Raw genomic sequence first — 23,294 nt, 5'->3', positions numbered from 1 at the left:
GGCTTCCTGACTACAACTATTAGCAGGAAACTGAGGCTGGTCCCACAGACTCCCTATCAAAGATGACCCAAATTGACTCAATGTAACAAATTTGGTAGACATAGCCAGCCTGCTGTTCCAGATATCCGGCCCTGAAAACCAGAAGGGAGGGAGTTCCCCATTACCCAAAGAGATGAGGGTGTGGGCAAGCTGACCTCACACTCTGGAGAGAATGTGGGTCTCTGTAGCACCTCAGACTTAACGGGGATAAAAGCAGAGAAAGGGAGCCACAGGATAAGATGAGCCTGAAGGCCAGCAGGCAGATAAACGGCAATAAAAGGAACAGGAAGCAATCAAAGCAAGGAGGAAAAGAAAGTGAGAGGGAAGGGTCGTAGTTGTTGAAAGTGAGAGGGAAGGGTCATAGTTGTTGAAAACCAGCTTCGACAAAACTCGCGTGGTCCAGGGTAGGAGCGTGAGGTTACAATTATCAGGTGAAAAGAACAGACACAGAAGAAATAAGAGACAGAAACAGAACAGCATCAGGAGGGGCATTCCTTGAATACTGAATTCACCATGTTTATTCTTCCACAGGTTTATGTACTTCACTCTAAAAGGGGAGGTGGAGAGGCAATAGGCTTCATTGGCATGACACAAGAGATAGGCTTGAATTCTCTGTCCTTTGGTTCAGGTGGAGGGGGTCTACTTCAACACTCAGAATACTAATTAACCACACCCTAGGCCAGTGCTTGTAGCCACACCTGTTGTTAACAACCTGAGAGAGCAAAACTAAGCCCAAACCCACTGACCTTCAGACAAGGTGGAACAGGCTCACATTTTTGGCCCTCCACACTTAGCTATTTCTCCTTCTGCATCCTATGGGGATCTCCAAAAGCATCCTATGGGGGGGGGTATTTTGGCCTGGAGCTCACGGTGGGAGGGCTGAGGAGGTGAGGGCTGCTGGCTACAGGTAGAGGCAGAGGGAGATGGTGAGGGCTGCTGGCTTACAGGTAGAGGCAGAGGGAGACGAACAGGAGAGCTCAACTCACTTCCTCCTTTTCAGTTAGTGCACGGGACAGTGCAGTCCATTTGTGGCGTTAAGACTATTAATACTTTAGAAACTAATGCTTGACCCAGAGCTGGGGAGATGGCTTGGTTGATGAAGCCTTGTCTCACAAGGATAAAGACCTGAATTCAAATCCCCCCACCCCCAAATAGTGAAAACTCTTATGCAGGCCTGTAAGTGGGGAGGTGAAGGGCAGAGACAAGCACACCCTGGAAGCTCTTCAGTTAGCTTTGTGTACTTGGTAGAATTCCAGGACAAGAAGAGACTTGGCCCCAAAGAAAAGGTGTTCTGTGTCTGAGAAGTGACACCAAGGCTCTTCCCAGACATACATGTGCACATTCTCACCCATACACACTAACACACTAACACCCAAACAGGAATAAGTGCACACTTGTTTGTGCGTGTACATACAACAACCTTTTTATCATTTGACCTTTGGGTAAGCATTCTTAATGAACTTGGAATAAGAAAGAACCCATAATGACCTTGTCACTAGTCATTATGTCACTAGTCATTATGACATTAATTAATTAATGTCACTGAAGCATCTTTTGGCATTATTGTTAGAATTAAGCACCATTCGTGTTGAATATTAATGATTATGATTATGCTGATGTTATATTTACAAAATTATGATCCCATCTCAAAAAATATAGGTTAATTTGAGTTGTAAGACCTCATTAGTAACAAGCTTAAGTCACCAGTCAAGTATTTATAATTAATATTAAGTCTCTATGTAGTTATTTAGGAGCAGCTGGTGGGACAGAGCAGACCAGCAGTCCCAACAAAAAACTCCACCTACAAAGCACTAGTCTGTATACAGTAAAGCTCATTGTGTTGTCAGGGGCACAGCTAAAATTGAGAGCCTTTATGAAAAGAGATCAGACAGAAGCAAGCCTGACCTTGGTGTCAGGAAGAGGAGAGAATGAGCCCATTTTCAAAGCGGTGTGACCCCAGCCACCCAAGGAAGGTCTCACTGATTGCAGCAAATCTTCCTCAATCCCACTGGTGCCTAAATAGAGCTCTTTGAACTTTCCTGTGTGTTATCTTAAAATAAGGGCTGGTGGAAAGAACACAATAATCCTACATCACTCATCTGCAGGGCCTAGTTTATCTTCCCCTTGGTTAAGAATGTGAACTGTAGAGATGAAAGGGCATGAGGGTTTGGGAAACAGGAAGGATGTGAGAGAGAAGACCAGAGTGAACCAGTTCTGCACTGCTATGACAAACACCTGAGATGGAGCAACTTATACAAGTCGAGAGGTTTATGTTGAATCATGGTTTCAGTCGATGCTTGCTTGATCCTGCTGCCATTAGGGCTTGACAATGGCTGTACTCCATGTCATGAGAGAGAAAGGTGTTTACTCCAAGGCAGATGTGAAGAGAGCAAGGAGTGCTTGCACAGTGACTATTCTCGCTAGACCCGTCTCCCAAAGGTCACCTCCTACTTGTTGTCATGGAAAGCTGGGACTGAGCCTTTAATATGACATTCTGGGGATACTTGTTCAAACCACAACCACACCCAGCAGCAGGACCAGAATTTTACTTAGACAAACAGTCACAATTTTGCCTGAAATCGTGCCTGAGAGAGGAGTCTGGGGAAGTCTTTGGGATGAAGGCTGTAAAGGAATTTCCTCCTTGAAGGACTGTGCTTATTTCCCTGTTAAGACCCCAGATTCACTACCATTTTCTAGCGCCAGGGTCCAAGGCACTGAAACACATTTTATTTCAAGCACCTAGACCAGAGTGAGGAAATGCACTCGGAGGGCTGGCCGCCTTTTCCTGTATCCTCTGGGTATCCCTTTCAACTTGCTAGGGAGTATTTTAAAGGTTCTTGAAGGACAAACAAGCTCAAATCTGATTATTATTTCTTTTGACAATAGTTATTAAAAAGTGGAGAGACTGGGACCATGTCAATTTCTCATTTTGTCTGACCTTGTCATTTTCTAATAACATCAGCAAAAATAAGGTATACCTGTGCCAAAGGTGATATTATCTTTGCAAGAGGATGTATTGGCGAAATTACTTCTCCGGTGACTTAGACTTTTTTTTTTCATTATGCTGAAAAACAAAAGGGAAAGATCCAGATGAATGTTGGTCAAATATATTCTCATTTAAAGTCCATCTTGGCATCTTGACTACCAATTATACTAAGACAAATATTTATATTAATAAATTAGTAACAATTTTATTTTGTCTTGTCCTACTTTGCATGTGTTTGTGCGCAGGTGTACATATGTGTGAAGGTTACACGCATATGTATACACACGTGTGGAGGCCAGAATTCACTGTCAGGTGTCTTTCTCAATCACTCCCCCTCTTATTTTTTGAGGCAGGTTCTTTCACTGAGTGTGGTGTGGAGTTCTACAATAAGCAAGCCCCAGAACTCTTCCTGTCTCTGTTTTACAACGCTGGGGTTGGAGACATGTGTCACTGCCTAGATTTTACACAAGCACTAGGGATCCTGACTTGGGACCTCATGCTTGTATGGTAAACATTCAATTGACTGAGCCATCTCCCCATTCCTAATAATTTTTAAATGACTAAAATGTCAGATGCCATGAGTCTATATATTCAACACATTGTGTTTGAAATTTCATTCTAATCAACCAATCGAACAAAAAAAAAAATCCAGTAGAGAGAGGGGGACTTGATCGGGAGAGGGGGAGGGAAATGGGAGGCGGCGGCGGGGAGGAGGCAGAAATCTTAAATAAATAAATAAATAAATAAATAAATAAATAAATAAATAAATATCCAGGATTGTGAATTCAAAACAAAATAACTGGGTCAGGGAGACCAAGCTTGGAGCTGGTCACCTGCCACTTACAGGTGGTATATCCTGGGGAATTTGGATTTTCTTTTTCCTCATCTACAAAGAATAGATGGTTGTGAACCTGCAGCACAAGTTTATTAGCCTCTATAATACATGCATTTGTGTATGCATGTGTACTTGTGTGTGTGTTTATACATATATATTAGCTCTATTTCCTGAAGAGCCCCAACTAATACAACAGAATACTAAGTACTGAATGAGGCAATGGGGATTAGTGACATGGCTCAATGGTTAAGAGCTCAACCTGCTCTTACAGAGGATCCAAGCTTGGTTCCCAGTACCCATGTCAGGGTGCTCATAACTGCCTGTAACACCAGTTCTGGGGTGGGGGTCTAATATCTCTGTTCTGCACTCAGGTGACCATACCTACATAGAGACACACACACATACATACACAGAATTTAAAAACCTTTAGTGAGTAATTTATTGAGTACACACTAGTACAAACACTACAATCACTTTTCTTGTGATAGTCATCATACATAAATCATTTTAGCCACTTTGAAATAACATTGCAACATTGTTCTCTTGGACCTAAGACGCAGAATAAACACTATAGTATTGATCAAACCTGCTTGTTATTCATTTCATGAGCCTTTCTTGTCGGAGTTACTTGTTTTGGTGAAACTACAGATTGGATGAACTTCAGATCTATCTTGGGTTATTAGTTATCACAGCAATGAAACTCAAGTTGACTTATTATAGTGTCAGGAATTTAGAGGTCCACTGCATATTTCTCTTTTCTTACAGATACTTTAGGTCATTCATTTTTAAAAACTATTTTCTGAAAGAAAGAACCTATGAGAAAAATAACATCTTAATAAATAAGCTATCCAATAAATGTGATAACCCTGACCTGCATCGTAGGAAGAAGAGGAATACTGTCTGTACCATGTTCTTGTGAAAAGTACATGGTGAGAACACACAGGCAGAATATGGTGCAAATGGTATTAAATGACCGGTTCACAAAGTGAGAATTTTAAAACACGACTGGCATTCCTTCACATTCCTTGCACTCTAGGGTCTAGTCCCTTCCTTTGTGAATGGCTCCTATCAATAGAACACAGTGAAAGAGTACAGCATTTACTTCAAGTTGGGGTGGGTACGCCACAGAAGGTCATGAACCTCGCCTCCTCCTAAACACTCTCTGAATAAAACTCACCTGCTCACCGGCAGTGAGAACACACATCTTACAATGAAGTCTTTCCCTTCCTGGGGTTGAGTTCTGAATGAGCCCATCCCTCAGAACTCTCCATCTCTCCTCTTCATATCCAGTTTTACTATGATAGTCCTTTCTGTGTCTACCCCAGAGCAGCACCAAGACTTCCTGGGATAACACTCATCTAACACGCTTCCAGGAAGTAGTGATTGTGCTACTTGCTGCCCAGTAGACCACAGTGTGCATCATGCCTTTTATTGTGGAATATTATTTTAACTGGGCAAAGATGTGTTCTATTATTTTATGTTGCATCTGTTTAACTCTGTAAAGCTGTAGACTTTGCCTGTCTAAAACACCTGATTGGTCTCATAAAGAGTTGAATGGTTAATAGCCAGGCAGGAGGGATGGAAGGACCAGACAGAGAGAATAAATAGGAGAAATCTAGGAATCTAGAAATCAACAGAAGAGGAAGCAGCAAGAAAAGGAGAAGGAGAGAGGGATGCTAGGGCTAGCCACCCAGTCACACAGTCAACCACGGAATAAGATGGGAAGAAACAGAAATAACATAAAGAAAGGTAAGAAGCCCAGAGATAAAATGTCATTAAAGAGAAACAGAATAATTTAAGTTAGAAAAGCTGGCTAGAAACAAGCCAAGCTAAGGATACACATTTGTAAGTAAGAATACGTCTCCATGTATTTATTTGGGAGCTGGGTAGTGGGCGGCCATAGAGTTAACACATCAAAGCGACAACACGTTTAGCTTTTGCATGACAACAATTACCTTTACATAGCAGCTTACACCACAAGTACTGTGTTTAACTGGCCGAGTGATTGCAGCAACAGTGAGAGAAAAGAGTGTGAGTATAGGGAGGTTAGCAGTGAATAAAGCTAGCACTGAAATCTGGGATTGAGTCACTATTAAAAAAAAAAAAACAAAACACCAAGTTGTTACAAAACCTTTCCAAAGCCCAAAGCCCTGATGTAGAATGACTGAAGGTCAGACTGAAAACCTATTAAACAGATGACTGAAAAGGAACAAATAACAAAAGTTGTCTTTCCTTTGCTTCCAACCTTTCTTTTTGGTCTACAAACAAAAAGGGAAAAAAAGCAATTAAATATATTTTATTTAAAATTTCCTGTAATTTTGAAGTAGAAATTTTTACAAAAAAAGTGACTATTAATTTCCTTAGAAACTAGAAAAGTTTACAAGGTCTTACTTATTTGAAGCCAGGCCCTAGAGTTTCTTTGATTTTCATTCATTGTTAGCATATTTATGTATGTGGTTAGTATGTCTATGCATGTGGCGTGTAGGGCAGCACAGCACAAGTGTGCTGTAACGCACATGCCATCCAGAGGACTTGGCATCAGTACTCTCTTTCCTCAGGGAGTGGGGGCATTCTTAGGGGTCAAGCTCAAGTCAACAGCCTTACGTGGCAAGGATCTTTACCTTCTGAGCCATTCTTCAGCCCTTGAAAAAGATTTGGTTTTACTGAGACAAGGTCTCACTCTGTAACTCTGATTGGCCTAAAACTCAGTCTAAAGCTCAGGCTGGCCTCAAAGGGGATGCTTAATTTCAGTAGTGTTTTAGAAGTCAGGAGACAGTTTTCACTGTATCTGGGTACATCTTACAACAGCACTATGAACTAGTCATGGGGACAGACAGGCCTGTGGTTTGAAGCCCTTGATGGCCTTCCCCTCCAGGCAAGCACAGCTTCATCTCTCGAGTGGCAAGATTATGAGGTTCTCTTCCTGCACCATTACCCAGCTCCGGGCCCTGTCAAACAGGGTAAGATTAGACTAAAAGGATTTGCTCAAGGTCACCCTTCGGCTAAGTGGCAGAGTCCATCCTTATACCCAGAGCTGTGACCCCAAGCCCAGAGTCTGTCACACTTACAAGCTTAGTTAAGTGCATGGGAAAGTCAATCTGTTTGTCACTGCCTGGTCTCTAGGGACAGCAATATCTCCCCGAATACTCTGGCAGTGAAAGCTCCTTCTGAAACAAACTGCCCAGTTCCAGAAATACAGGCCACCTAACAATCACACCTAACCTGAGGTTTAGAAGGGTAACTCTTGGACAACCCGCTGTGTGACAGTTAACTCTGCAGAGAGGCTTGCTGACTTGCAAAGCCACCTAAAAGTCAAGCCACACACATCAAAAGACGGTCACTATGGTAAATTCATCCAATGTTTCAACCTTAGTTCAACTCCTCTTGTGATGACTGAGGGGGACCTTGTCCAGGCAGGGAAGCATATCTATGAAAAGACAAGAATTAAAACTCAGCTCAGATGGACTTTGTCAACTTGGATCCGACTCTCAGCGTCTGTTACCGGGCTGTTCATTGCCAGCATATTTAAAACACAGTACAATTCGGGACAAAGTTTCCAGGCAACAATCATTCTGATTCCAGACGCACAATAAAGTTGAACTTGTGGCTAATTAGAAACTGCTTTACAAAGTGTATCTGCCCGTGGACGCGGGTTCTGTAGCTAAAGGTAAAGGTCTAGGGAGGGAGGGTCTGTACAAACCTTCTGGGGACTCAGGTGAGGTCTGCCTCTACAGTGAAAGGTGGGTGAGGTCTGCTGTCACAGAGAAAGGTCACTGGGTCGTTAACAATATACTATAAACAATATATACAATATGCAACACTGCCAGCCTTCTGGACTGAAAAACAGGATTTCTGGCTCCTCCATTGAGGAGAGGTCCCTGCATGTTTAACATTTGTGCTTCCCTAGGGCTCGGTGGGCACAGTGACCTTTGTGCCCCAAACAGAAGACAACTTTGAATCAATATAACTCTCTGTTGAAAACTATTAGTTGTAGTAAAAAAAAAAAAACAAAAAAAAAAACAACCACTATTGAAAATTACAGACATATATACCATAAGGTGGACATTATATTACTAACAGCACATGAAGAATGATTTCAGTAGTGTGGGCCAAGTCCCAAAGATGATAAACAAAACCAAGGGTGACTATGAGGTAAAATCAAGAGGGAGGGTGCAGAATATTTTTAAGAGGAAGACCATGCATTTCAGGCAAAAGCAAGGCAGTTGGGACAGAAGGACCTTTCTATGGAAGATTGTAACACCCGATTTGGTGTTACACCCTCGGTACAGTTCGCGCGTCACTGTACCGAACGCAAGTCGGGCAGGGGCCTGGAGATTGAAAAGAAGACACAGAGAGACCTGGGTCATTCGAAAGGAGATCAGCCGAAAGCCATTTATTCAGCCTTGGGGAAGCCCTTATCTACCTACTGCAGCACAAGGACCCCCACCCAGGCAGGTGGGGAAATTACCATATCTCAAATAGAATGAATGCCCTGCGGCTAACCACCAGGCGGGGCAGGAGGAATATAGGAACTTAACCAGGTGGGGCAAGGGGAAAACAGGAACCAACAGAATGCTAGTCATCTGACTAGAAACTGAATGCGTCCCAGGAATAAGGGTTAAATGCTTGGTCATGCTGACCAGAAATTGTCCTCGAGAAGCACTCCAGGAATAAGGGAGGCCAGGGCCCTACAGAAGATAAACATTAACTCTCTGGAATGATCACAATAGGTCAAAGACCTTAGAAAATGATCATCACCTGGTCCTGCTCCAGGTACACGATGAAAATGGCTGAAAACTAGCTCTGCATTTTTCAGTAAGATGGATGAACAAATTTGGTGTGCCAATGTAAAAGTAGAAGAAAGTAGCACTGAAAGTAAAACAAGAAATCAGAACAAGAGCTGCAAAGAAAGGGATAGAATGGTGGGGGAGCAAATGACATCACTTGAGTTGGCCAATCAGAAGCAAGGAAGAGAGAGGGAGGGAGGGAAAAAGGAAAGGAGGGAGAGAGAGCAAAAGAGAGAGAGTGTTGATTGCCTTGGCAGGTTACCTAGTCTAGGGTTAGTAACCCGTCTGGCAGTTCAGTTATTCCAGGGTCCCGGAGAGGCACTATCTGTAAGATATGGGCTGAGAGAGAAGAAGAAGGCCATGCTACATTTGTCAGAGCCTCCGTTTATTAGAGATGGGGTACAGCTTTATATAGGGTAAGGAGTTGGGGGATGGGCACAGGGGCCTGGGCTCTCGCCGCGTGGTTCACGTTGGTCACGTGGTCCATGCTGGTCACGTAGGCAGGAGGTTATCTTCGGTCAGGTCACTGTAGGCCAAGAAGTCGCGAGTTGCCACACCTAGTTCCCTAGATAGTTTGGAATGTGGGGTGGGTTCCGCTAACAGAGAGCTCTCCATCAGCCAATTTGGGTGTGGGGTAGGCTCTGTCAATAGAACGATTCCTAACACAATTATGGGTGTGGGGTTCTCTGTAGACTCCCCAGGGTGATGGTTCCTGCAATGATTTTAGGAGGAAATTGGCTCCTGACAAGAGATGATGTGGGAGTGTCATATATCAATCTGTTGATTTCATTGGTTAAGTAATAAACAAACTGCTTGGGCTCATAGCTTAGAACATAGGTGGGTGGAGTAAACAGAGCAGAATGCTGGGAGGAAGAGGAAGTGAGCTCAGACTCCACAGCTCTGCTCTCGGGAGCAGATGCCTCAAAGAGACGCCATGCTCCCCGCTCCTGGGAAGATACACTCCCGGTAAGACCGGTGCTCACTAAGACCGGTGCTCACAGATTATTAGAGATGGGTTGATCGGGATATCAGAATTAGCCAGTAAGGGCTAGAGCTAAAGAGCCAAGCGGTGATTAAATGAACACAGTGTCCGTGTAATTATTTCGGGTAGAGCTAGCCATGTGGGCGGCCGGGTGCCGGGACGCAGCCCGCCGCTCCTATTTCTACAAAGAGAGAGACAGAAGAAGGTGGGGGGGGGGGAGAAGAAGATGAGAAGATGATTCAGCCTTGACCAAACTACAAGATGGAGATTATGCAAGATCCAGTGAGGTGACTGTGTACAGACAGAAAGACGGTCTTTGTGATATTAAGATTCAGAACATAGACCTGAAGTTGACTTCCTAAAATACTCAAGAGTTTACTCAAGGAATTAAAAGGAAAATTCAAATACAACAATCAAGATAAAAACATTTAAGAAAAAAACTTGTATTGAGCATTGAACCAACTGTGTGTGTGTGTGTGTGTGTGTGTGTACATGCAGTAAAGTCAGGTACCTTCTGGGTTCCCTCAATTACAAACAGACAGCATGAAGAGTGGGACCATGGATCCAGGGACAGAGCCAAGAACTGTGGAGGACAGCTTCAGGAAGTCAGTCTGCATCCTCAGCAAGGCAACACGTGTCTGGCTGAGTTTCAGAACTCTGGTCTCTGTGGAAGTCTCCTACGTTTGCCCTGCCATTATGTGTTGTGTATGAGAGGGGAGATGAATACAGTTCATGGATCTTTATGGACAGGGGAGCAGGATACACCCAAGGAGCCTCCCAAGAGGTGAAGATCACCTGGACCTGATTCAGGATGCTGTGAGAGAGACTTGGTGGGGAGGAGGGTGGCCCGTAGGGAGGAAGATGAGTGAGTGTTAGTCACAGCTGACCAGGAATGTGGTTGTGTCAGGAAGGAGTCTAGACGGCAGGGCTGGGGTACATATGGAAGAAATCACACAGGAGTGAAGCTGAAATTCACAATCCTGTTGCTCAACTTGCCCCCTACTATATCAATTACACTGGGACAAGCTCAGCTTCTCAAAGCAAGCCTTGGAACAGGACTGATTACTTGAAAAATTTAGTAATTTAGTAATTTTAGGAAGCTTGGAATTGGAGCAAGACTAGCGTGTGTAGGGAGCACAAGCTGTTGGAACCCCAGGGAAGCTGTGCCTTTAAACAAGCCCTCAGTGCTCACATCACTCGGGTTCACCAAAACCCTGGGGAATGCCAGCCACATATATATATATAATCTGACATGTGCTTCTACTAAGTCTTATTTTTTAATATGCCAACTGCATTTCTTAGTTAAAACCATTAAAATATGCATTGATCCAGAAATCAAGAAACAGTCAGATCAAGTAAATTATTCTCTGAAGATCTAAGATATTTTGCAGTATTTCTAATAGGTTGGCTTAACTTTTATTTTTAAAATCAGTCTTATTTTCTCTAAGAATTCATGTCAGAGATAATTTATCTCTATATTTTGTTATAATTTGACATGTAAACAAGATGGAAAACTAAAATGAGGTTTAATAAATACAATTTTATATAAAATATCTGCTAAATCAATTATTTTAAATATGTATATGTATATAGGTAGACAACTCAGTTATCTACATCTTAAGCTATGCTACTACAATGTTGTCTATCCCTCCTCATTGCTGTCATAACTGGTCCTCCTAAACTCCCCCTCCTCAACACTGATAAAGACCTTGGGGCTTTATTCACACTCTTATCTGCTCGAACCTCTGCACTCCATACCAGCACCAACATGCACAGCTCATAAAGAGCCAACTGTAAATGACACGTGTTCTGTCATTGCATCCATCTTTACTCTAGCTTGTACAGTGTGCCTTGTCTTCAGAGAAACTTAACCAGTTCTGGGGAGTGATCTTTACACAGAGAAATGGCTTCCACTGTGACGTTTTCAGACATATGTTGTGGGTGTTGGTCTTCATACTCTACCCCTCCCCCACACCTCTGTTCCCCTCTGCTGGTCCCCTGTCTTTCTGCAATACCCCATCCCACTTTAAAGTCTTACCCTGGTTCATTACCTTGGAAGTTCTCCTGGATCTTTACTTCTGCTTCATCTAAGCCCCTGGTAGAGGCAACAGCATCATCTTTGTATAGTTTGGTGCTTTCCTGACTTCTCTTCATCCACCTAGCTCAGATGTCACTGTGAAACACTTTGGGTGACTCTGTTTATGTGCTACAGAATAAACAGAAAATTAATGATGATTTTAGAGCTAAATTAATCTGGTTTTGTATCCTTAAATGCAAAAGAAAAAAATGCATCTGGAAAGGTGTAACTGAAAAATCCAGGAAGAAGACATAGGGACCTTATTCAGATCGGTCCACAGGATGCTGGAGTAGAGAGTACTGAATTGGAAACCATTAAGGAGTATAATGTATAGGAACACCCTTTATGGTGGTGAGGAGAAGGGAGGAGCCATGGGTAGTAGAAGTTTATTAGAGAAATGTGGGCTGGAGACATGGATTTGGGGGGTTATGTAAAAGATATGAAATTAGTTCAAGGTGAAAAGAAGTCTACAGAGTGGTGAAAGGAAGAGCATTACCTATAGATGTCCTAAAAGCCTTCCAAGATGGCTAAGCACTCCGAGACACAGAAATATCTGAATGTGAAATACTGTGTAACTCAAAGAGGTGATGTATTCCAACCCAAACCCATTAGCTACTTTCTTAGTTAGGTTTTCTATTGCTGTGAGGAGACATCATGAGCATGGTAACATTTGATCAGGCCTGGTTTATAGTTTCAGAGGTTTAGTGCATTATCATCATGGTGAGAAGCATGGCAGCATGCAGGCAAACATGCCACTGGGAAAGGAGCTGAGAATTCTACACCTCCACTTGCAAGCAACAGAAGGAGGCTGGGTACCACACTGGACATGGCTTGAGCATATAAGACCTCAAAATCCACCTCCACAGTTGATACGACTCCAACAAGGCCACCCCTATTCCAACAAGGCCACACCTTCTAATAATGCCTATGGCCAAGCATTTAAACACATGAGTCTATGGGGACCATTTCTAGTCAAACCACCCTAGTTGCCAAGTCATCAGTAGAATTAAGACACATTTACTTTTTCAAAACTCTGAATTCAGTATTATGCTGGGAATGTGATATCCAAATACATACCAGAGATTTGGACCTGAAGTTTCAATGTATGTAAGATACCTTGGGAACAATAAAAAGATAAATACCCCAAGAGAGAGATATCAAAAGGACTAGAGCAGCACAGGGCAGATCAAGACCATGTTCCCAGCACAAAGGAGATTTTATTTGCCCCAGAGGAACTAAGTGCAGGGAATAAGAGACAAAGACAGGAGACAGATAAGGATAGAGAAGGGGAAAGGAACAAGGGAGAGGGAAGGAATGTTTGACCCAGAAAGACAAAGCACTGCCTCTGGAGAGAGAGGAGACAGAAGAGGATATAGGCAAATGGCAGCTTATAAAGGGAAAAGGGCAAACCTGTGTTAGGATGAGTTGGTGTGTGTTTGATTGTGCGTGTTAATAAGGGTGTCCAAAAGGCAGCTTTTGTTTGTTGGACTTCAATACTTTGACAGCAGGACCTTGGTAGTCAACCTCAGTAGGAGGAAGTAGAGCTTGGTGGTTAGCTTTAGGAATGTAACCTAATGTAATCTAGTGGCAGAGTGAATGGAGGAGAGGTAAGACCACATTTGCCATGCTCAGGCCTGCTAGAGTCCTTCAGATACCTAATCTGATTTAAACTTATACAATGCATATATTTCTTGAAATGTCACATAGCATCTTAGTTCTTGTGTATCAGTTTAAAAATAAAGAATGAGAGGTGATGTCTTTGAGATGCTACTCTGGCTTCACTGTTTCTGGGGTCCTTGTAATCTCTAAATTCAGGAGAAACACAGACAGGCAGAGTTCATTGGAAAGCAGGGAAACTGGCTCTGAAGGGATGGGGCAGATAGTGCCCAGCTCTCACTGGCCCCACTTTTCTATCTCTGTGTGGCACACAAAAAGCTGTCAGGCTGTGGCCTGGGCTCCTGCACTGGCTCTCTGGGGTGCTGCACTGATAGAAAGGCCAATCTAGCCTCTCCCTCATGGACACTCACTGATTTCGTTTGCAGATTATTTAGCCCAGCCAGAAACATTAATTCCTTTGCCTACCAGACCAGCAATTCAAAACAAAAAACAAACAAAAAAAAAAATAAGAGAGTTCAAATTACTAATGTTTTACTCCAGCCTTCCTTCAGAGTCTTTGATTCAGAGGCCCTCTGCCTCCCCTAATTTGTAATGGAAATGAAAGAATCTGAGAAGTCACAACTTAGATTCTGACCTGGTAAATTAACTTCATTTAAATTACTCTAACTACAAGAAGGAACAGACCTTCTTGCTTTGAGGGTGAAAAGAAACACAATTTGAAATGTCATTTGCCTGGGGCGGGCACATCACATTGAGTTGTATTTAAAGATTGCTTCAAGATAGCTTCACACTGAATTATAATGGAAAAGTCACAGAAGTCAGCCCCTGAGAAATGGCTCCTGGAGCTGGACCAGTCTGTTCATTTTACCTTTATGTAAGAGCTTTCCCCGGAGAATTAAAAACCTAAGACGTTTTCCAGCGACTAATACCATATTGTACACTTCTTATATAAGAACAGGTTAATGTGAAAAGAATGGGAACTTTAAAGTATCTAATTATTGTGGTTGGCAATGATGATTTTTAGTTAAGTATCTAAAAGAGGCAAGATAAAAGCTTTTGTGTTTAAAAGTATAAAGTGTGCTAGAAAGAAAAGACATCCAGAAAAAAATCATTTTCTTTTTTTAAAATTTTTATTAAGCTATACTTTTCTCTGCTCCCCTCTTCCTCCCCCTCCCATTCCACCCTCTCCCACGACTCTCACACTCCCTATTTAAACAAGAGATCTTGTCTTTTTCTCCCTCCTATGTAGATCCATGTATGTCTCTCTCAAAGTCCTCTTTGTTGTCTAGGTTGTCTGGGGTTGTAGAGTGTAGGTTGCTTTTTTCTTTGCTTTATGTCTAGAAGGCACTTGTGAGTACATATCATATTTTTCTTTCTAGGTCTGGGTTACCTCACTCAATATGGTTTTAGCTACATCCATTTGCATGCAAATTTCAAGATGTCATTATTTTTTTACCTCTGTAGAGTATTCCGTTTTGTAAATGTATCATTTTTTTTTTAAATCCATTCTTTGGTTGAGGAGCACTTAGGTTGTTTTCAGGTTCTGGCTATGACAAACAATGCCGCTATGAACATAGTTGAGCTCATGTCCTTATGGTATGATTGAGTACCCTTTAAGTATATACCCAACAGCTATATTGCTGGGTTTTTTTTTATATTTATTTATTATGTATACAATACTCTGTCTGTGTGTATGCCTGCTGGCCAAAAGAGGGCATCAGACCTCATTACAGATGGTTGTGAGCCACCATGTGGTTGATGGGAATTGAACTCAGGACCTTTGGAAGAACAGGCAATGTTCTTAACCTCTGAGCCATCTCTCCAGCCCCCTATTGCTGGTTTTTTTGTTTTTTTGTTTTTGGTTTTTCGAGACAGGGTTTCTCTGTGGCTTTGGAGCCTGTCCTGGAACTAGCTCTTGTAGACCAGGCTGGTCTCGAACTCACAGAGATCCGCCTGCCTCTGCCTCCCGAGTGCTGGGATTAAAGGCGCGCGCCACCATCGCCTGGCTCTATTGCTGGGTTTTGATATAGGTTCCTTCCTAATTTTCTGAGAAGTCACCATATTGATTTCCAGAGTGGCTGTACCAGCTTGCATTCGCACCAGCAATAGGGAGTGTTCCCCTGTCCCCACAACCTCTCCAGCATACGCTGTCATCAGTGGTTTTCATCTTGGCCATTCTTGCAGGTGTCAGATGGAATCTCAGAGTTGTTTTGATTTATATTTCTCTGATGACCTAAGGATGTTGAACATTTCCATAAGTGTCTTTCAGCCATTTTAGATTCCTCTGTTGAGAGTTCTCTGTTTAGGTCTGGACCCCCTTTTTTTGATTATTTGTTCTTTTGATGACCAATTTTTTGAGCTCTTTGTATATTGGAGATCAGCCCTCTGTCTGATGTGGGGTTGTTGAAGATCTTTTCCCATTCTGTAGGCTGCTGTTTTGTCTTGTTGTCCATGTCCTTTGCTTTACAGAAGCTTCTCAGTTTCAAGAGGTCCCATTTATTAATCGTTGCTCTTAGTGTCTGTACTACTGGGGTTATATTTAGGAAGTGATCTCCTAAGCCAATGCATTCAAATATATTTCCCACTTTCTCTTATATGAGGTTTAGTGTGGTCAGTTTTATGTTGAGGTCTTTGACCCATTGGACTTGATTTTGTGTATGGTGATAGATATGGATATATTTTTATTCTTCTACATATTGATATTGTTATGCCAGTATCAGAGTGATTGTAGCCTCATAAAAAGGGTTTGGCAATGTTCCTTTGTGTCTGTTGTAACAACTTGAGGAGTATTGGTATTAATTCTTCTTTGAAAATCTTGTAGAATTCAGTACTGAAACTAACTGGTCATAGACTTTTTTTTTGGTTGGGAGATTTTTATGACTGTTTCTATTTCTTTAGCAGTTATAGATCTATTTAATTTGCTTATCTCTTCTTGATTTAATTTTTGATAAGTGATATTTATCTAGAAAATTGTCCATTTCCTTTAAGTTTTCCAATTTTGTGGACTATAGAGTTTTGAGTATAGAATCCTGATGATTCTCTGGATTTCCTCCATGTCTGTTTTTATGTCCCCCCTTTTCATTTCTGATTTTGTTAATTTGGATAGTATCTTTCTGCTTTTTGTTTGTTTGAATAAAGGTTTGTCTATTTTGTTGATTTTCTTGAAGAACCAACTCTTTGCTCCAATTACATAGGGTCTACCAGGTATGTAGAGGAACAGTATCTACAAAACTTAAAATCCTAAAACCAAGTTTCTAGATTTTGTTTCCTAGGATGTTACATGCAGGGATGGCAGAGTGCCTACTGGCAAGTTGCATAATCTATGTCATCAGTTTCAACTACAAAATGGGGGAAGGAACCTGTGAGGACTGAGAGTGGGAAGTACCTACACGGAACTCAAGAGCTGTCCAGCTACGCTCCCATAACTAACACTAACATGCAGTGTGATGTATGCAGGGTGCTTCTCACACCTGAGAGACACACAACGCCGACTGGGTGGAATTCTTGGAAAGTTAAATGTATTTCCCCTTAGCTCTCCTGCACATTACTGCTGTCCCTTGGGTCTCTCAAATGTCACCAGCTACACAAAGTGCCTCAGTTTTCTGACCCGTGCTGATGACAGCTCTGCAGGTATTGTGATGTCACCCAGGGCTGTCCTTCCTCAGGCTGAAGGGGGTGTGTGTGGCGGAGAGCCTACCACATTATCAAACTATGTAGCTGAAGGATCGCAGTATGACTGCCCGTGGTTTTCTACCTACCCCCAAGAAGCGATGAATAACTCTTCTAAGTTATGCCAAAAGGCTTCTTTCCCAAGAGGCAATATATTCTGCAACCTCATTGACAAGATAGTTAAGAGGCCCTCTTTGCAGTTTCTGGGTCAATGGGGATACCACTGCTATGAACCCAGGATTTATAGAACACTGGCAAAAATTCTGAGGTATGTTGACTTGGATGGCTTTGACATACTCCTCACCGACTATATTGCATTTGTGGAGAAGTCAGGACACCGTTTTGAATTCAATTTCAACCTCGAATTTACTGAAATATGTGTGAATACCATTCTGTACTGGGTTTTCGCCAGAAAAGGTAATCCTGATTTTGTGGAACTCCTTCTCAAGAAGACGAAGGACTATGTCCAGGACAGGAGCTGCAGCCTGGCGCTGATATGGAGGTAATCCTCTTACGCTTTGTCAAGAGAGAGAAGTGGGTCTGTGGGGAGTACAATACGGTTTTCTTAGATCCGTTCACATCCTGGGGATGTATCCCTGGCTTCATTGTGGACTGTGAATTTTAGAGTTTTACCTGTATTACGAACTATCAAGTCACAGTGGTGCTCAAGGAAGATGTTAGCAAATACATGGAACATCCCATAAAAAGAAACAGACCTTGTCTTACGACTTACCGTGGTCGCTTCCTTCAGTGCTATTGAGATTGCACACTTGTAGTGTGTGTATATAGTTCACTCCCCCAAGTACAGCTCAGAATATATCCATCACTTCATGGTCAACAGTTAACACAAGAGCTCCCTATCTGTGTCAGATAGTTTAAAAAAATGATTTAAAATCTTCTACAACTGAGCTCAATGAGAATGTTCTCGTTACAGGCCAAGTTTTTACTGCCCGAACCTATCAATCTTCTCTGACACGCAATCTCTGACACAAAATCTCTTGTGGCTCGAGAGTTTGATCCTAAGTCAATTAATTTCCTGGCTTCAGGTGTTAGCCTGATTAGAACACTTGTGCCTCTCATTCAACAAGACACTTACCCATCACCTTCTGGGGGCATGGAGACAGGTGGGCTGGAGACGTGGTAGTGGGTTCTGCCTGGAGTAGCCATGGTCCCTGTAATATCCCTCTGCCCAAGAGCCCATGAGAGTGTGCTCCTGAATGATCATCCCAACCCATGAAAGGGTAGCCAGGAGCTGGAAACTGTAAACAAAGCCCCCACTGGGACTTCTTGTCATTTTGTGTGTTGTTTTACGTGGTTACAGCTTCTAATAACCAGGTTTAAAGCCCAGGGTATCCTTGAAAAGTGTAATAAATAGAGGAGGAAAGGAAGAGTTAAATATGGGTAGAGAAAGGGGAAATTTTAATGGAAAATGAAAGTGAATTATGATTGACAGGATCATTCACGCTTTCTGGGATGGAACTCAAGGCCTGTCATGCCCATGGCCTCACTGAACAAGTATGATCCATCTGAACTTTCTTGCTCATTCTCTACTATGTATGGGACAGTTTTTAAATTGAGAATTTGGATATGGATGTAGTGACAGGATTAAAGTCACTACAGGCCATTATACTTAGCACAGAATTGGAGTTTTAGATTTTGAAGGAGCCTGACAATCTCGTGGTGTCTTTCTCTGTGTGGCAACCTTGTTAGCACCTTAGGCTGCCAGCTCACCACTCTGGGTGGCTAGCATCTGTTACATGTCTTCTGATATGAATCATCCTTTGCCCATGGCTGGTGGGCTGTATACTTTCCCTCAAATATTTACATGGTCCCATGACTTGAAATATCATGTGCATGTCAGTGACTTCCAAGTCTTTATCGCCAGTCCTGACCTCTCCTTCCTCTCTGTCTACCTGGGAGGGCCACATGGGGTAGAAGAGACTACCAGTCAGCACACCCATCTCCAAGCCAATCTGGTTCTCACCTCAGTAGCACCTGACCCTATTGCTCAAGGCAGACATTTGGAATTCATTATTAAGTCTTGATTCTTTTCTTCCTTTGCCACCACAGCAATGAGTCCTTTCAACTGTCTATAAAAACAGATCCTACTTAGTTCCTCATGTCTAATCCAGATGGAGCACTGCCATCTCTTACCAAGACAACAGCAATAGACTCTCTTAACATACCTTTTGAAAACTGGTTACAAAATAATGGCTTCATTGTGACGCGTTCATTATTGGTGTTGCTGTGCCCTACTCATCCCTCCCCAGCTACCTCCTGGGCCTCCTCCTTCCATGTTTCCTATCAGTGCCCCTTTTGTGTTCAAGCCACATTGTCATACATATCTGAACATACAAAGTTAAATCTAAATTCTTTATGAGTGAAAACATGTAATATTTTGTCTTCCTCCTATTACTGTCTATTATTTGAGTCTAGAGTCCACATAAGAGAGAATCCATGATATTTGACTTTGGGGGTATGGCTTATTTGACTTAACATGACAATCTCTAGTTACATCTCATGTATTTACTAACCACTTATACCTAAAGCTCTAAAAATACCCTTTGTCATAAGAATGGGCCCAACTGTAAACCTATCAAGTGTGACAAGACACCTACGAAATCAGTCTGGACAGAAAAGTTTGAGCTCTCCAGGGGGCATTCAGATGGAGACGTGCAACAAGTAGCTAGATACAGAAAGCCATCTTTGATGTCTTTATTTCTACATCTAATTTCTTATATCTGTTGGTTCTGTCTGCCTGCAAGTGGTGGGAAAATATGGCTGTCTGCACTGCTGTCACCCTGTCTCAAGCTAAGTGGCTTCTTTCTTTCTGTTGTACCGCGGACAGCCATGCTGCTCTTACAGCCCAAGCCTCTTGCGCATATCCGGTCCACGCAGAGCCAAAAGACTTTCTCGCACACATATGACACCCTTTCACAAAGTGGCCTCCATCTCCTCTGCCCTCAGTTTCACCCTTTGGTCCACACTGACTGTCTTACCCTTCCGTCACCATTCCAGGCACTTACATGGTGATACAGCTAAGTAAATGTGTCTCCTAGTCTTCACCCAGATGTCACCTTTCAGGCACGCCCTGTCCATCAGTCATGCATCTCCAAGTATATTTGTATGGCTTATTCTATGTGCTGTGTTGACCCTGCATTGTTAATAACTGATATAACATTAAGGGAGACTGTAAGAGTTTTATTTCGTTCACCAATATAAATACCTCAAAAAGTGGTTTTCATTTAGCGTATGTTCAGTATTTGTTGAAATAAATGAAGAGTAGTTGAAACTATGGTCATGGATGAAAGTGCAAGATAAGGGTCAAATCAAAATTGGCCAACATGGCATACACAGCTTGCTAGACACTGAGGGCGGTGGGAAGACAGGAGGGCTGAGGGAATAGACTACAAAGCCACAGGGGAACCTGAGGCTGGTCTGCCCAGGAAAACAACGTGTCAAAGTAGACTGTAAACACCAGAGATTGCAGTATTATGAGAAAAGGGTCTATTCGATTTGTCAGCCAAAGGAGAATGTCGAAGAATTGGAGATATGTCTATCTGCAAACCAGAGTCATCCACTATGCAACTGTACAGAAATATTGTGCCTCATTACACAGGCACGTATGACAAGCTCTCAGACACAGAGGACTGTGCATTAACAGCACATTTAAAACCAGGCCTTGCTTCGTTTGCCCCCTCCATCCACGTGAGCACCGTTATAATAACTGTCAGGACACAGTAAGCAGATTTTAGTTTACAGCTCCATACTCTTTATGTATCACACATCATGTGGATACAGATTAGATGTTTAAATCTCATTTTAAATCTATTTGAGCTTTAGTCATGTTTTCAACAATTTCCAATCAATATTCACTCAATATCTCCTAGAGGTGATGTAAATTTTAATATATCTGAATCTTCTAAATCTTAACAATGACCACTTGCTTTTTGCTCTGAGTTTCCTGAATTCCAATACTTAGAAGGTCAAGTCAAATACCTTCTTAAGAACTGGCAAGACCACATCCTGAGAATGCAGCCGATTGCCACCACATCCATCTTGAATTTTATCACAGTTTTGAAATGACCACTTTTAAAAATCATTTATGAGATGAAGTGCCTTGATTGAATTTTCAGGTCATAAACTGATCATGTATTTCTAAAGTAAACCTCATTGGACAGTAAAGTATTTCTGCATATTGCTAAGTTCAAATAATTCAGATTTTATATGGGCCTTTGTGCCTATCTATATACATTAGAATTATCTTCTGCTTTTCTTATGATTCTTTAGATGGCTTTGACATCAGGGTAATGTTCTTGTATTTTCTGGATGAGTTTCTACAAAATTAATATATCTAGTTTAAAGGTTGTGTTAGGGCCTGGTGAGATGGGTCAGCAGGCGAAACGGTACTAGCTGCCTAGCTGCCAAGCCTGATGACCTGAGTTCCAGCCCCAGAGCCCACAGGGGTGGAAGAAGAGAACAGAGACACGCAGCTTGTCTTCTAAGCTTCATGTTGTACCATGTGGTGTGTACACACATGCCCATGCACACATGTGCACACATACATAATACATAAATGTAGAACAGCAAAAGAAATGTTATATTAGAGCCAGACATGGTGGCACACGCCTTTAATCCCACACTCGGGTGGCAGAGGCAGGCAGATCTCTTTGAGTTCAAGGCCAGCCTGGTCTACAAATCAAGTTCCAGAATAGCCAGGGCTACACAGAGAAACCCTGTTTTGAAAAACAAACAAACAAACAAAGCGTTATTAGAGCCAATATAGAATATGATGTCCCTTCCTCTGAAGAACCAGCTCGACATCTACTGCTCAGGACTTGTGGTGGCAATAATGAGGGGACCCCTTTAAAGAATATGTCAGGAAAGGGGAGGATTTCGTGCTGAAGATGTGATTTATAACATGATCTGAACCTGAAACTCCGAAAGTGCACACCCGGCTTCTCAGCGAAGACTCTGCAGGGTGACTTCAGTGGCATGGCCTGTAGCCTGTGACTCGATGGAAAGTTATTTCCCCAAAGATGTAGGGAAGCCGATTGTTACTGATGAGAAGCTGATGGGAGAGGGATTGCTGAGAGCTGAGCCATTGCTCTCTTGAGAAGCGCTGAGGTCCTCAGCCCTAATGGGTGGAAAAGAGCAGATGTCACAGAGTTGAGTAGCTAGAGTGTAAAACTTGTGAGAAACCCCAGATGCTTTGACATAGGTTGTCATTCCGTTTTGTGGATGCCCTTCTACAAAGTGCCAGGGGAGTTTTTGGCCAGATGTTCTCCTGGTATGCTGAGAGCTTCGTCCATGGTTGGCACTGAATAGAGCTTCCATGAACTGATCAGAGAAATGCTTGTTGTGTGCCACTGGGAGATACTTAGATGCCCCCTTGAAAGAATGCAGGGTCATTAGTTGCTGGGTTAGTCATTGGTGTGTTTTAGGCTATTGTCCTTAACTGTGACTCGACAGGATTTGGCTTTTTGTATTCCAAATGAATGAATGCAGAGAGGAATATCTTGGTTAGTCCTTTTTAGTAGAGTTTGGAAACCCATAAGATAAAGAAAAATCTAATTTCAGGAATATCAGCAAATTGGCATTATTGAAAGATATAATGTCAAGTACTGTGTCACAATTTAACTGATTTATGTTCAGCTTCAACCTAAATATTTATATGAGGCTAATATGGTGCAAGAAAGTAAATCTTAAGTGTTTTGAGTTGAAGACCTGGTTTTCCAGTTTGTACCCACATTTTGACCCTTCAATAGTGATGATACAATAAAGACAGCCAGGTGGGTAGTTTCCCTTTGATACTGTGCTGGGGTATTGAGCTTTCAGCTGGACATTAACTGAGCACTATCTGATATACACATTGTTATGCTATGTTTGCCCAAAGGTTGATGAGTGAGCCTCTAAGATTCTAACTATGCTTAACAACAACTGGCAAGAAAAAAGCATTACATTGCCTGTAAAAGGTTTAAATGAGTATCAAACACAAAAAAAGTCTTATTGGGATTGAAATAAAATTCCAATAAAAAATATTTGATTGACCCCTACAGAGTCAGTATTGTTTTAAGTCTCACAGATACAGCAGTGAGCCAAAAATACAATTTCTTTCCTTGGACCAGCCGTATCTCAGCTGGCAGCAGTAGCTGCCGCTAGTCTGACAGACAACCTGAGGTCCAGCTCTGGAGTCCACATGGTGCAGAGAGAACTGACTCCAGCAAAGCTGTCATCTCACGAGAGAGAGAGAGAGAGAGAGAGAGAGAGAGAGAGGAGAGAGGAGAGAGGAGAGAGGAGAG

General features: G+C 42.3%; 1 protein-coding gene across 1 annotated transcript in view; it reads left to right on the top strand.

The window, feature by feature from the left end:
• Positions 1-16,995: 16,995 nt before the first annotated feature.
• Asb17 (ankyrin repeat and SOCS box containing 17) overlaps positions 16,996-23,294 on the top strand; it is a 12,386-nt gene continuing 6,087 nt past the window's right edge. Inside the window, exon 1 of the mRNA XM_005357470.3 lies at positions 16,996-17,494. Coding sequence (XP_005357527.1) covers positions 17,094-17,494 — 401 coding nt within the window. The 5' untranslated portion in view covers positions 16,996-17,093. The remainder of the gene's footprint in view (positions 17,495-23,294) is intronic.

This window comes from Microtus ochrogaster, chromosome 21 (genome assembly GCF_000317375.1).
Source record: "Microtus ochrogaster isolate Prairie Vole_2 chromosome 21, MicOch1.0, whole genome shotgun sequence".
Classification (NCBI taxonomy): domain Eukaryota; kingdom Metazoa; phylum Chordata; class Mammalia; order Rodentia; family Cricetidae; genus Microtus; species Microtus ochrogaster.
The sequence above is the reverse complement of the archived record's forward strand: the minus strand, read 5'-3'. Positions and strand labels throughout refer to the sequence as shown.